At 39.9% G+C, this 13,246-nt stretch overlaps 1 protein-coding gene across 10 annotated transcripts in view; it reads left to right on the top strand.

The window, feature by feature from the left end:
- Window positions 1–12,681, top strand: part of ZNF131 (zinc finger protein 131) — a 28,455-nt gene extending 15,774 nt beyond the window's left edge. For 5 of the 10 annotated variants that reach the window (XM_061393596.1, XM_061393597.1, XM_061393600.1 and 2 more), the window contains exons 5-7: window positions 4,297–4,982; window positions 10,132–10,262; window positions 10,904–12,681. In XM_061393596.1, the coding sequence (XP_061249580.1) occupies window positions 4,297–4,982; window positions 10,132–10,262; window positions 10,904–11,590 (1,504 nt within the window). In that variant the 3' untranslated portion in view covers window positions 11,591–12,681. Of the gene's footprint in view, window positions 1–3,052; window positions 3,181–4,296; window positions 4,983–10,131; window positions 10,263–10,903 lie in introns of those variants that run through there. The other 5 variants (XM_061393602.1, XM_061393603.1, XM_061393604.1 and 2 more) reach the window with 3 other exon arrangements.
- The last annotated feature ends 565 nt before the right edge of the window (window positions 12,682–13,246 follow it).

Raw genomic sequence — 13,246 nt, 5'->3', positions numbered from 1 at the left:
CTTTTGGCCAGTGTCACAAGTCTGACATGCTGTAGTAACGTCTCCATCAGAAGCATAGGGTCCTTGACTTTCTGCTCAGTCTCTGATGGTGGATGTGTCACCATGTTCATAATAATGTGGGACCTAGGCAACGGTGATGGAAGTCTGGGCAGTGTAGGTTGATAAGCAACTTGATTCCAGTTGGTATCATTAGAGAACAGGCCTTTACCATGAGTATCTAAACTACTTACTCAGATGCTTGGATCAACAGCTCTTTGTCTCCATAGTTTTGACCCTTAAGATGGGTGTCTTTAATCTGCCAAGATTTCCAGGTCTCCCAGGCAGCTTGGCCATTTGCAATAATCCAGGAGTCAGTAAAAATATTTCAAGGTTAATTGTGGAGAGTGTCGTCCAGAATGACGAATATAGCCTTGAGTTCTGCCTTCTGAGCAGAGCAACTGTGTCCACTTTTGGTTTTGCAGAGTTGGTGCTGAGACTGAGCATCTGGCAGCCCAGTGAATACCATCAGCCTTCAGCTTAGCTAGGCCACCAGTGAATGAAAAACCCCATTGATGTAGTGGCTTTCTTTGGGCAGCAGGGGTGCTACCACTTTTTCATGTAAAGCCAAGAGTTCAACTGCTTTCTTGAATGTAACTACTTCTTTGTGACCAGTGAGACTTGTTGGGCACCTTTTACCTTGATAGTCATTAAGTTTTAGTTAACACTCCCAAATGGCAATATCAGGCTGCAGAGCCTCAAAGCTGCCATGGATCAGGCATCACTTTTAACAAGAATCAAATAGCACCTAACCCTTTCTTGTCAGAGTGAATGCACCTCATAGCCATGTCAAGGAATTGGCAAGTCCAAAATCCAAGGGCTGTCTTTGGGGAGACAGCCTGCCATTAGCAGAAGCTGTAATCTGCAAAAAGTGTCAGTCTCAGAGACTTAGAGCTCAGAGAGGTCATTAGACTAGGGGGTCCCTGAAGGTAGGGAATGTGCCACAGTTAGATGGAAACTTCCAGTGCAGCCTATTGGTTGGAGGCCCACTTAAAAGGTGCTGCGTTGCAGATTGACTGATGTACAGAAAAAAGTACTGATAGAGTGCCCAGGTGAGGCACATGGTTTCCTTAGTACCTAAAAATCCAGTGAGGTACTGGGCGTCATGTCTGGGGGAAGAGGGAGGAGGTGGAGAAGCTGCTGTTGTTGTTTTTAACTGCTGGAGGGAATTGCATGTTGTGAATCTGCCTATCTAGTCCCAAGAAATTTTACTTGGTGAGCAGTCCTCTGAATTTTCTTGGGATTTATCAGCAGTCTCTGGACTTCCGTGGTGGCTCGGATGGTAAAGAGTCTGCCTGCAATGCAGGAGACCCAGGTTTAATCCCTGGGTCGGGAAGATCCCCTGGAGAAGGAAGTGGCAAGCCACTCCAGTATTCTTCAATGGAGAATCCTATGGACAGAGGAGCCTGGTGGTCTGCAGTCCTTAGGGTCACAAAGAGTTGGACACAACTGAGCGAGTTTCACTTAATCACTTATTAGCAGTCTCTGCTGGTAGAAGTGTCATGACACTATAGTCAGGGCTTTTCAGACTGAGACTTCGGGCTTGCCAGTCAATAGGATATCAGCAATATATACATCAAGAGATAGAGACACTCATGCTAAATCCTGACCCAGCTACTGGTGGCTAATGTTAGGGGAGTTCCTTCCATTATCTCTTCTCTGCATGTGGCTCTTCTCGATTGAGATGGTCCATCTCTGGTACTTATGGGAAAGTAGTAAATGCCTATGCCATACCAATCCCTGCTGTGCATTCAGATGTCAAAGCAATGACAGTATATATTGTGTTGGCCACAATGTTTATTCGAGCTTTTCTGTAGCATCAGCCCCACCCAAAGGACAGCCTCCCTTTCCTTCTGTGACCTTGCCCAAACCCCAACATTTGAATGCAAGCACCTCCTCTCTCTGAGGATGAGAGATGGGATGGTGAGTTGGACATCTGTGGAATATAACAGAGCTGTGGCAATTTGTGTCTTTACCATCCTTGAGTTTTCCTCAGCATGCTTGGATGTATATAATGTCTTCACTGTTTGCCCTTGAGAGCAAGGAAACTTTGGCTTCAACCGTAATTCTCTTTCTCCAAGCAGGTTAAGTCAAGTTGGGGGCAAAGGGAAAAGGTAGAAGGGGAAGTGCTGTGGAGAGAGAAAGTGACTGTGCCAGTCAGCAAGGTACATTTTAGTTTCCAGCAGCACCTGAGCTGTGAGTGGCTCAGCCAGACAAACCTCCAGTGTTTTCATACCCCTCAAAGCCCTGTATCAGGCAGAAAGGTCTTTGTAGACACCATCAATGTCTGTTTGGGGGTTCTCTTGATTCAACAGCCCCATCCACATTGCTTTCCACTTGGGGCCAGGTGGTTTATGCCTCTGAACTGACTCAGACTTGACTTCTGCAGTGATGGCTTTTTCAAAAGAGTATACCTTTCCTTATTCATAGGTGTTTTGTTTCCTGGGGCTGCCATAACAAAGTACCACAACACTGCGTGTCTTAACACAATTCTGGAGGCTAGAAGTCCTAAATCAAGCTGTTGGTAGGGCCACATTCCCTTGGAAGCCTCTAGAGGAGAATCCTTCCTTCCGTGACTTGACTTTCTCCTTTCTTATAGGTTGGTAGCCCCAGGTGTTCCTTGGTTTGTGACAGCATAACGCCAGTTTCTGCCTCCATCTTCACATTGCCATCTTCCCTCAGTGTTTTCATATGACCTTTTCTTCTTTGGTTCCAATGTCCTTCTTCTTAGGAGGACATAGTGTAGGGCCTGCTCTGATGACCTCAACTTGATTACATCTGCGAAGACATTCTTAAATAAGGTCACGTTCATAGTTATTGGGTCAGGACTTCATCATATCTTTTGAGGGTGCACAGTTCAACTCAGAGCAGGAGACAAGTAAGTAGAGAACCATTTATTGCCCAGTTGACCATACAATTTGGTAAACACGTTTGATGCCAGCTCCAGTAGACTTCCTCAGATTCCATTTGCTCTGTGTGGTCTCCTTCCTGTTCCAGAAAGTCTTGTCTTTTTCAGCATCCTGTTCTTGGTTGCCAATATCTGGCAAGATCTGTGAGGGATCAGAGATGTTACCCTACTTGCAAGCCAGCAAATTATCCTGCCACGATTTCACGGATGCTAATAGAAGATAACAGGACTCGTAGGTCAGAAAAAAGGACTTTATTACTCTATTTGTGCCACTTTTCCCTTCCTCAAGTCCCAGAGGTGACATAAAGTGGCCTGCATGTGGTTGGTTTTCATCACAGGTGAAGAAGCCCCAGCTTGGGAAACCAAAGTCTTTTAAAATGGGCTGCAGACAAACCTGCCTGACCTTTGTCCCATAGTAGGGACATTATTATATGGACAGTAAGTAAAGCTGTCTTCTCCAGAGGAGCCACTCTGTATTCCCAGGCTGTTGGCCTTTCTGCAAACACCTTTGAAAAATAGTCCAGAACCAAAGCTGTCTTCACAAGATATGCAGAAACATGAGGGACTCATGGGGAATTATCTCCCAACAGTTGTCTCAAGAGATTGAGTTTATTGAATTGTAAGAATTCTTTTTATATTCTCTATATAAAACCTTTGAAAAATATGTTTACAAATATTTTTCTTCTGGTTTGTGGCTTGCCTTCCTGTTAACTATGTATTTCAAAGGACAAAGTTTTTTTTTTTTTTGGAGGGTGATGAAACCCTTTTATTTTTTTAGATTAATTTTATTTTATTTTTAAACTTTACATAATTGTATTAGTTTTGCCAAGTGAAAACCGTCTTACCAATTTTTACTCAGAGTTTTTGCTTTCTTCATGTTATTTAAGAAATCTTTCAATGTTGCAAAGATTTTTATCCAGTTTTCTTCTAGAAGTGTATAGTTCTTACATTTAAGTCTATGATCCATTTTTAATTTTTTTGTGTATGTTAAGTGAGTAAGGGACAAGGTTTATTCTTCCTATATAGATAGCAGTTGTTCCAACACTACTGTCATATGTTTTCTCCATTAAATTATCTTGGAACCTTTTTTCAAAAATCAATTGACTATACACATGTAGTCTATTTCTGGACTTTATTTTGCTCCATTAATCTCCATGTCTGTCCTTCGCCAGTCAGATTGTCTAAGTTGCTAGCTTTATAATAAGTCTTGATATCAGCTAGTATAAGTCTTGCAATCTTGTTTTCTGCCTTTCCATACAAGTTTTATGATCAGCTTATCAATTTCTTCCAAAAAGCCCAGTTGGATTGATTGGTCTTAGAGAATTTTTAAACCCCTGTGTTATGTATTTCAGAAACAAAGAAAACTCAGCTCCACTAGAGGAAAATACCACAGGGAAAAGTGAAGCAAAAAAAAGAAAGATTGCAGAAACTTCAAATGTTATCACTGAGTCGTTGCCATCTGCAGAATCTGAACCTGTTGAAATTGAGGTGGAGATTGCTGAAGGCACAATTGAAGTGGAAGATGAAGGCATCGAAACGTTGGAGGAAGTGGCTTCTGCCAAGCAGTCCATAAAGTACATTCAGAGCACAGGTTCCTCTGATGATTCTGCTCTGGCATTGTTGGCAGATATTACCAGCAAGTACCGCCAAGGCGATAGAAAAGGACAGATTAAAGATGAAGACGGCTGTGCATCTGACCCCACAAGCAAACAGGTAGAAGGTATTGAAATTGTGGAACTTCAGCTGTCACATGTGAAGGACTTGTTCCATTGTGAGAAATGTAACCGTTCATTTAAATTGTTTTACCATTTTAAGGAACACATGAAATCACACTCCACTGAGAGTTTCAAGTGTGAAATATGCAATAAAAGGTATCTTCGGGAGAGCGCGTGGAAACAGCACCTCAGTTGTTACCACCTTGAAGAAGGTGGAGTCAGTAAGAAGCAGAGAACTGGGAAAAAAATACACATATGTCAGTACTGTGAGAAGCAGTTTGACCACTTTGGACATTTTAAAGAGCATCTTCGAAAACATACAGGTAAGGAACAAATATTTTATATTAGAAGTTTATTTTTTTCCACACTCATTTCAAGCTGAGTGTCTAAATTCTTTTTTATTAGCGTTATAGAAACCATTTCGTATGTTTCCTAATGTGTAGGCTGAGCACAGTGTTTTTATAATACTAGTTTATTGATATTGATGCTATCAAAGCAAAATCAGTATTAACTTTGAAGTTAATTGTCATTCTTACACCTTGCCAATTTTTGTATTTTTAAAAGATATACATAAACACTGCGATTATTATTAGATTATTGATTATGAAATTTTAATTTTATGAAACTTCACTGTTAACTGTTTTTACTTTATCTGCCTTATGTTAACACATTACATAGATGAATACATTTACAAACAATCCCAAACACGTTTATACCTTTGCAAACATTTGCTTATCTATTTTGACCTGGCGGATAGGTAGGCAGTATTTGCCCATCTCCGTCATCTCTCCAAGGCAAACATGTCAGGACTGGTGGACAGCCAAGGAGGTGAAAAGAGTAAGGTTTCTGTACTTTAGGTCATGGAGATTTAGAGTACCTGCCTTCAAGGAGTTCAAAGTTTTGTGAAGAGAGACAGGCAGGCACAGTCAGCTAAGTGCTGATAGAGGTAAGCACAGAGTATTACGAGAATGCCTGCTTATGCTGTTATGGTGGAAGACAAGGATGGCTTCCTAGAGGGTTTATCCTGTGATGATTCTCAAAGGAAAAGGAGTTAGCCAGGAGACGAGCCCTCCAGGCAAAAGAAGCTAAGTGTACAGACATGAGGAGAGAAAAGTCACTCATATGGAGTACTTGTTAGCAGGTTATTATGGCTGGAGAATTGGGTCCAATTAGAGGAATGCCAGGAGATGCAGCTGAAGAGTTTTGGGGCTGACTGTATGATATACACTTTGGCATCATGGATCATCTGCCAGTGGTTCAAGGACAGGAGAGAGAAAGTGATGGGAGATGAGGCTAAGATCATGTAGTTATCTTAGATAAATGCTCTAAATGAGTTAGATTTTATCTTGAAGACTGGGTCACTTTTAAGAAATTTAACCCAGGGAGATTTCTGATTAAATTTATGCTTTAGAGACAGAACTGGCAGGATTGGAGTGGGTGGAGCCTACGGGGTCTAGTTAGGAAGTTGTTTGAGTAATCTAAACAAGGATGAGGGGTTGAATAAAGGCAGTGATATGGTAAAGGCTTGAAGGCGTAACATGAAGTAGGCAGAGTCAACAGGGTTTAGTGATTGGTGAGATGTGGAGGTAAAAGAGGGGCTTCCTTGGTGGCTCAGACAGTAAAGAATCTGCCTGCCAATGCAGGAGACTGGGTTCAATCCCCGGGTCGGGAAGATCCCCTGGAGAAGGGAATGGCAATCCTCTCCAGTATTCTTGCCTGGAGAATCCCTTGGACAGAGGAACCTGGTGGGCTGCAGTTCATGGGATCACAAAGAGTTGGACATGACTGAGCAAGTAAGGGGTAAAAGAGAAGGTGACTCCCAGCTTTCTGATATGGGTGGCTTAGTGATCAAAAGTTTATTTTTCTCCAAAAAAGACATACAGATGGCTAACAAACACATGAAAAGATGCTCAACATCACTCATTATCAGAGAAATGCAAATCAAAACCACTATGAGGTACCATTTCACACCAGTCAGAATGGCCGCGATCCAAAAGTCTACAAATAATAAATGCTGGAGAGGGTGTGGAGAAAAGGGAACCCTCTTACACTGTTGGTGGGAATGCAAACTAGTACAGCCACTATGGAGAACAGTGTGGAGATTCCTTAAAAAACTGGAAATAGAACTGCCTTATGATCCAGCAACCCCACTGCTGGGCATACACACTGAGGAAACCAGAAGGGAAAGAGACACGTGTACCCCAATGTTCATCGCAGCACTGTTTATAATAGCCAAGACATGGAAGCAACCTAGATGTCCATCAGCAGATGAATGGGTAAGAAAGCTGTGGTACATATACACAATGGAGTATTACTCAGCCATTAAAAAGAATACATTTGAATCAGTTCTAATGAGGTGGATGAAACTGGAGCCTATTATACAGAGTGAAGTAAGCCAGAAGGAAAAACATAAATACAGTTTATTAAGCATATATATGGAATTTAGAAAGATGGTAACAATTTCCCGGGGTATGAGACAGCAAAAGAGACACTGATGTATAGAACAGTCTTATGGACTCTGTGGAGAATGGCAATGAAACATGTAAAATATGTTTGCCAGTCCAGGTTCGATGCATGATGCTGGATGCTTGGGGCTGGTGCACTGGGACGGCAGGGTTCGGGATGGGGAACACATGTATACCTGTGGCGGATTCATTTTGATATTTGGCCAAGATATACTGACAGCTGTACCTGTGGGACACCCAGTGTGAAAGACAACCTAAAGATGACCTGTAACCATGTTTTCAAATGATTGTTGCCTAGTTTTCCAAGGAGGTAGTATGGAATTGTAGGAAAAAATGTGGGTTTGGAAACCAGAGTTAGATTCAGGTTCCAGGTTTTTTTTTGTTTGTTTTGGCCTGACTGTGCAGCTTGTGGGATCTTAGTTCCCTGACCAGGGGTCCCACAATGAAAGCATGGAGTCCTAAGCACTGGACTGCCAGGGAATTCCCAGGCTCCATTTCTGACATTTGTCAGCCTGATGAACTTGACTGGTCTCTTTATCGTTGGAGCTCTCTCCTTATCTGTGTAAATAAGAATAATGACACCTACTTTACAGGGTTGTGACAAATAAGAGAAATTGATAAAAGCACTTTGAAGATTGTACTTTTTACACATCTAAAGTATAATTAATCTGTTACTGTTTCTAGACTAAGAAAAAGACAAACAGCATACAGTATGATGTTACACCATTTAATTTATTTTGAAATTTTTTTAATATGTGAAACATTCATGAATGTACTTTTTTTTTTCACTGTGACTGCATGGGATTTCAGTTACAGGCATGCCCTAATTTACTTCATCACTCATGATGATACAGTTTTAGGTTGTTGCTAGTCTTTTGCCATTTATTACAAATGGTGCTGCAGTAAACATACCTGTACATAATTTTTGTGTACATGTTTAAGTAACTTAATTTTTGACAGAGTTGCCAAGTCAGAGGATATGTGCATTTTAAACCTTGGCAAATATTATCAAATTGCCCTTTAAAGAAGTTAACAACAATTTTTATTTGTAGGCTTCATTTTATAGTGAAAAATTATACACTATTAAAACCATTCTAGTTAGCAATATTCCACCATTTGTGGAATTGTAAAAGAGTTTCTATACCAACAGTAATTCTAGGTGATTAGGTCTTTTCTCTCATTAATTTTTTTCATCTTATGAAAATTATATAAAAAATAAGCTATAGTTGTTTTTTCAGGGAAAAAACACAGCTCAGAGTTATTCCTTGACTGTGTCGGGTCCACGTGAGTATGAGGGTCACGTCTGGGACCTGATCACTGAGGCTCCACCTCTGAAATCTTGGTCCTGTTCTCTCCAGGCATCATCCTTTCTTGACTTCTCTCCTGCTTTCCTTCCTTTGGCTGTGGGCTCTACCTCATTTAACCTCATTTAGCCTCTTGTCCTTCGGTAGCCCTTAAACTTCATTTATCGCCCCGTTTCTGACTTCATCTTATCCTCATTATATACTTCCTGAGTCACTTTTTCTTGTACTCTAAGCACATTTCTTGGCTTTTGAACCCTACATCCTGGAATTATTGTAGTCATTTACTTCTGCTCCCTGCTGAGAACTTCCTGCAAAAATTCTTATCAGACCTTAAGTTAAGCCTTTTGGTATCTGGTTTATATCTTTCCTTTCCTAATTGCCATTCTAGACCTTCAGTGCAGTACTTGAGCCCCTGTCCACACCCCAACTTAGCTGTGGAGAAACCTGTGTGGTTCCTTCATTGTCTCCTTCTTTTATTACAGAGAAAGATATTTTCCTGTTTTTCAAGGCCAATTCTGAAGCCCACATCTCAGTGTCTCCTCCAAAGCCACGTTTCACCTGTCATTCCTACTACTCTCTCCTGCTCCACTGGTTCCTTCTCCCTTAGCAAATAAGTAATGATTGTTTTCTGGCTGAAAGAACCTCTTCTGACCTGTCCCCATTGAGCCACTTCTCCTCTTTACTTCCAAGCCTTCTTGAAAGAGTTTCTGTACTGACTGTTTTCATTGACTTGCCTCACTCACTCTCCCTTACCCCCCACTGTAGTGTGGCTCTGGATTGCCCCATACCACTCAGTGTTCCTGCTAGCATACCCGAATCCCCTGTTGTCACCCTACCTGTCGTTTGTGTTTGGTTCAGCACGGTTTACTACCTCATCTTCCTGAAATTTCTTCCTTAATTTTCCTTAGTGTTCTTCTGTCTACCAGATTTTGCCACTTTGCTCACCAGACTCAAAACTGATTTATAATCTTTCCCAGCATACCCTACTCCACACCTCGTTAAACATCTCTGTTCTTTATTCTGGTTGGTGTTCTAAACCAGCGATCTGGGAGTCAGTATGATACCTCCCGTCTTACTCCTCACCTGCCATACTGTTTTACACCTCTGTGCCGCCTCCTGGAATAAACTTTCTTTCCTGAACTTCTGTTTGTCCATTTTAGGCAGAATTCATCACTCCTCTGTGCTGCTACAGCCCATTGCTCATTGCCCTCTTCTCTGTACCAGGCTTTCTATGATATATTGCATTTGTTTATGTCCATGTATTTCCACCTTCCTGAGATACCCTGGCCTATGATATGAAACTTTTAAAAATAATGACAATTTATCTTCATGACCTAGCACATGGCTTGGCAATACAATAAGTGCTCAGAAATTGCTGTGGAATGGAGAGGGCTGCATGTCCCTGAAAAGGAATTTCACTTTGATTTTTATCTAAGGGAAAATAGACAGTTTTTTAAGAAATGCAAAGGCATGGAACAACATTTAGATCCAAATTTTTATTTCTTTGCCAGAGCACAGTTATAAGAATCATTAAAAACTTGTATTTCCACCTCTTAGAATAGTCTTTTAGATGTGGTGGAAACATCCAAGTTATAAGTTCTGCTCCTCCATTCAAGACAGTTCTATCAGAATTACCCAAAAAGAAAAAGACGTTTTGCATTTTGTTTTTCTTGATTTGTCAATATTTTTTTGTATTCTAACAGGTGAAAAACCTTTTGAATGTCCAAATTGTCATGAACGATTTGCTAGAAATAGTACCCTCAAATGTCACTTGACTGCATGCCAGACTGGAGTGGGAGCAAAAAAGGGGAGAAAGAAGCTTTATGAATGTCAGGTACGTGTGGATGTGGTGTACTCTATTCTGAGCAAAGAAGTCTATGTTTGAAATTGTTAGAAGTGACAAGTAACAAGCCTAGACCAAAAGTATGGCACTGACAGTTCAGAAAGAGATTAAAGAACATAATTGTCTTGCTTTTATAAGGGAAACTGTTGTTTTAACCCAATCCTAGATGATACCAATGTTATTAACATTATGTCCTAAGTAACAAGTAGTGTCAAACTATGGTTATTCTTAACCATAGAGCAGTCATTGGGATTCTGGAGTGGTGAAAGAGGCAGACCAGCTGTAATGGGCTCTTCTTCCTTGGTTAGTGTTTTTATTCCAAATGGTGAGATTGTTCTTAATGTTGATATTATATAAGAAAGTATAATAGTGTTACTTTTATATTCCTAGAATTTATGACATTTAAACAATGAAGGAAATATTAAAACGTGTCCCAAAAAGGATTTACGTTTTTAGCTACAACAGCTAAAAGGTCAAATAAACAAAAGATTTATGAACTCCCTTAGACTATATTACAGATGTTACATTTATGACATATTCAGAAAAATCTGCAACTTTTTCCTTACACAGATTAAATGCATCCTGTATTTCTTTCACTTTGAATGTAAGTGTTAACTATTTGGTTGTTTCAGGTCTGTAATAGTGTGTTTAACAGCTGGGACCAGTTCAAAGATCACCTGGTGATACACACTGGAGATAAACCCAACCATTGTACTCTGTGTGACTTGTGGTTTATGCAAGGAAATGAATTAAGGAGGCATCTCAGTGATACTCATAATATTTCAGAGCGCCTGGTAACTGAAGAAGTTCTTTCAGTAGAAACACGTGTGCAAACTGAACCTGTGACGTCAATGACTATTATAGAACAAGTTGGGAAGGTTCATGTGTTACCACTGCTCCAGGTTCAGGTGGATTCAGCACAAGTGACTGTGGAACAGGTCCATCCAGATCTGCTCCAAGACAGCCAAGTGCACGAGTCACACGTGAGTGAGCTTCCAGAGCAGGTCCAGGTAAGTTATCTAGAAGTGGGGCGAATTCAGACTGAAGAAGGTACTGAAGTCCATGTAGAGGAGCTGCATGTTGAACGGGTAAATCAGATGCCAGTGGAAGTACAAACTGAGCTTCTAGAAGCAGACTTGGAGCAAGTGACCCCTGAAATCATGAACCAAGAGGAGAGAGAGCCTACCCAAGCAGATGCTGCTGAGGCTGCTATAGAAGAACACGAAGATGCTGAGGATTTAGAGACCAAATCAACAGTGGATTCCCAAGCTGAAAAGGCAGGAAATGAGAACAGAACACCTATGCCAGTTTTAGAATGAAATAACAAATGCATATATTTTTAAATTTATGTGTTGGGTTTTTGAACTGATGATGGGCAGTGTGACTGTCCTTATGCTAACAGACATGGGGACCAAAGTTAAACTCTTTCCTGTTGTGCTGAACTGTTTCTATGGAAACAGACTGATTTCCCCCCACTTTGCCACAGAGGAGGGATCTTTCCCATAAGTGAATGGGAAGCTTTGAGAAGTATATTTCTGGAAAACTTAAATGGGTTATATTCTTATTATATAGTTGGGTACGAATGTATATTTTCATTGTGGTAAAAGTTCTTACTCTCTTTCCCTGGTCATGTCCTTCCTCAAGTTTTTTTTTCCCCCCGCCATGTTGTAAAATCAAACGTAAAATCATTAGAATACAAGTTGATGTATTCTGATGCATGTTAGAAAATTTGAATATATAGGAAACAAGACTGCATGAAGAAAAGTGCATTGTTACTGTGCAGTTAAATTTTGGCTTCTGGCTTCCTTTAGTTCGAACAACATTCTTGTCTGCCCTGATTGATGGTCATAGACGTCAGCTCTGCAACAGAAACAGAGTGGTGGTGGCAAATTGCTAGAATGTTTAAAAACACACACACCCATGTGCCTTTTCAAAACCAACTGAACTTCTATAAAGCATCTCTCGTTCTTCTAAAATTTGTGTTGTAGGCAGTGTAGGTGATGCTGTAATACTTTATATATTTTTTCTTATAATGACAGCTACCAATTCTTTTTCACTTAGGTTGAGAAATTTCATTTAATGGCAGCTGAAGGGCCATTTTCAATTGGGAAAATTCATTTATATCTGTGGTAAACTTTATTTTGATGAAAAGTTGCACTAGTATTTTACCACCAGATGAAAACAAGATGAGCATCATTTAAAAATTAGTGTATTTAAAATAAAGTACAGAGAAAAACATGTATATAATATATCAGGCTTTGTTTTGAATGAATCTTTTCCCCCAATCCTTAATGTAAAGATCTTGTGCTATAACTTTTAAAGCCATACAAATAAGAGTGCTAAACTGTGGACTTTAAAGTAGGTGTGTAAATATTTTTAATCAGTATTACTTGGAAAATAAAATATAACAGAAAATAAACCAATATGCTATTTTCTTTACCTGTTAAATATTGGGAGATATTTACATTTTTAAAGTAAACTTTAAAATTATGTGTTTATGACTCTCTTTTTTTCAATTTAACCAGTGTTTAATTTGGTTTGCGATCAGAGGTGTCTTCTCATCTGTACTAATATGACTGATACATGAATTGAGATATAACATTCGCAGTATATATCTCCAATCCTCAAAAGTCACAAAAGAAAGTAAGAAGAGGTTGATATTTGCTATTTTACATGGTGGGACACAGTAACCAGTGGAATTTTAGTAGAGCCTATTTTAAAAATCCTTTCTCCACTTACTAGTGTGTTAAATTTAAAAGGTCAATTCCATGTAACATTTTGGTAACCCTGATGTTAAATGGTTATCACATTTATGAAGTATATTGAAGAAAATGGCTTTCCATGACTGGATAAGTCATGGATTTAGAGATAAGAGGAATTCGGAGACTGTCTTTATTTTAAATTGAAGTGTATGAACATTTCTAAATCTGTTCTCTTTGATAGTTGGGTATATGCTACAAAGCATATACAGTCCA

The sequence above is a fragment of the Bos javanicus genome, chromosome 20 (assembly GCF_032452875.1).
Source record: "Bos javanicus breed banteng chromosome 20, ARS-OSU_banteng_1.0, whole genome shotgun sequence".
NCBI lineage: Eukaryota > Metazoa > Chordata > Mammalia > Artiodactyla > Bovidae > Bos > Bos javanicus.
This window is presented reverse-complemented; position numbering and strand designations above follow the sequence as displayed.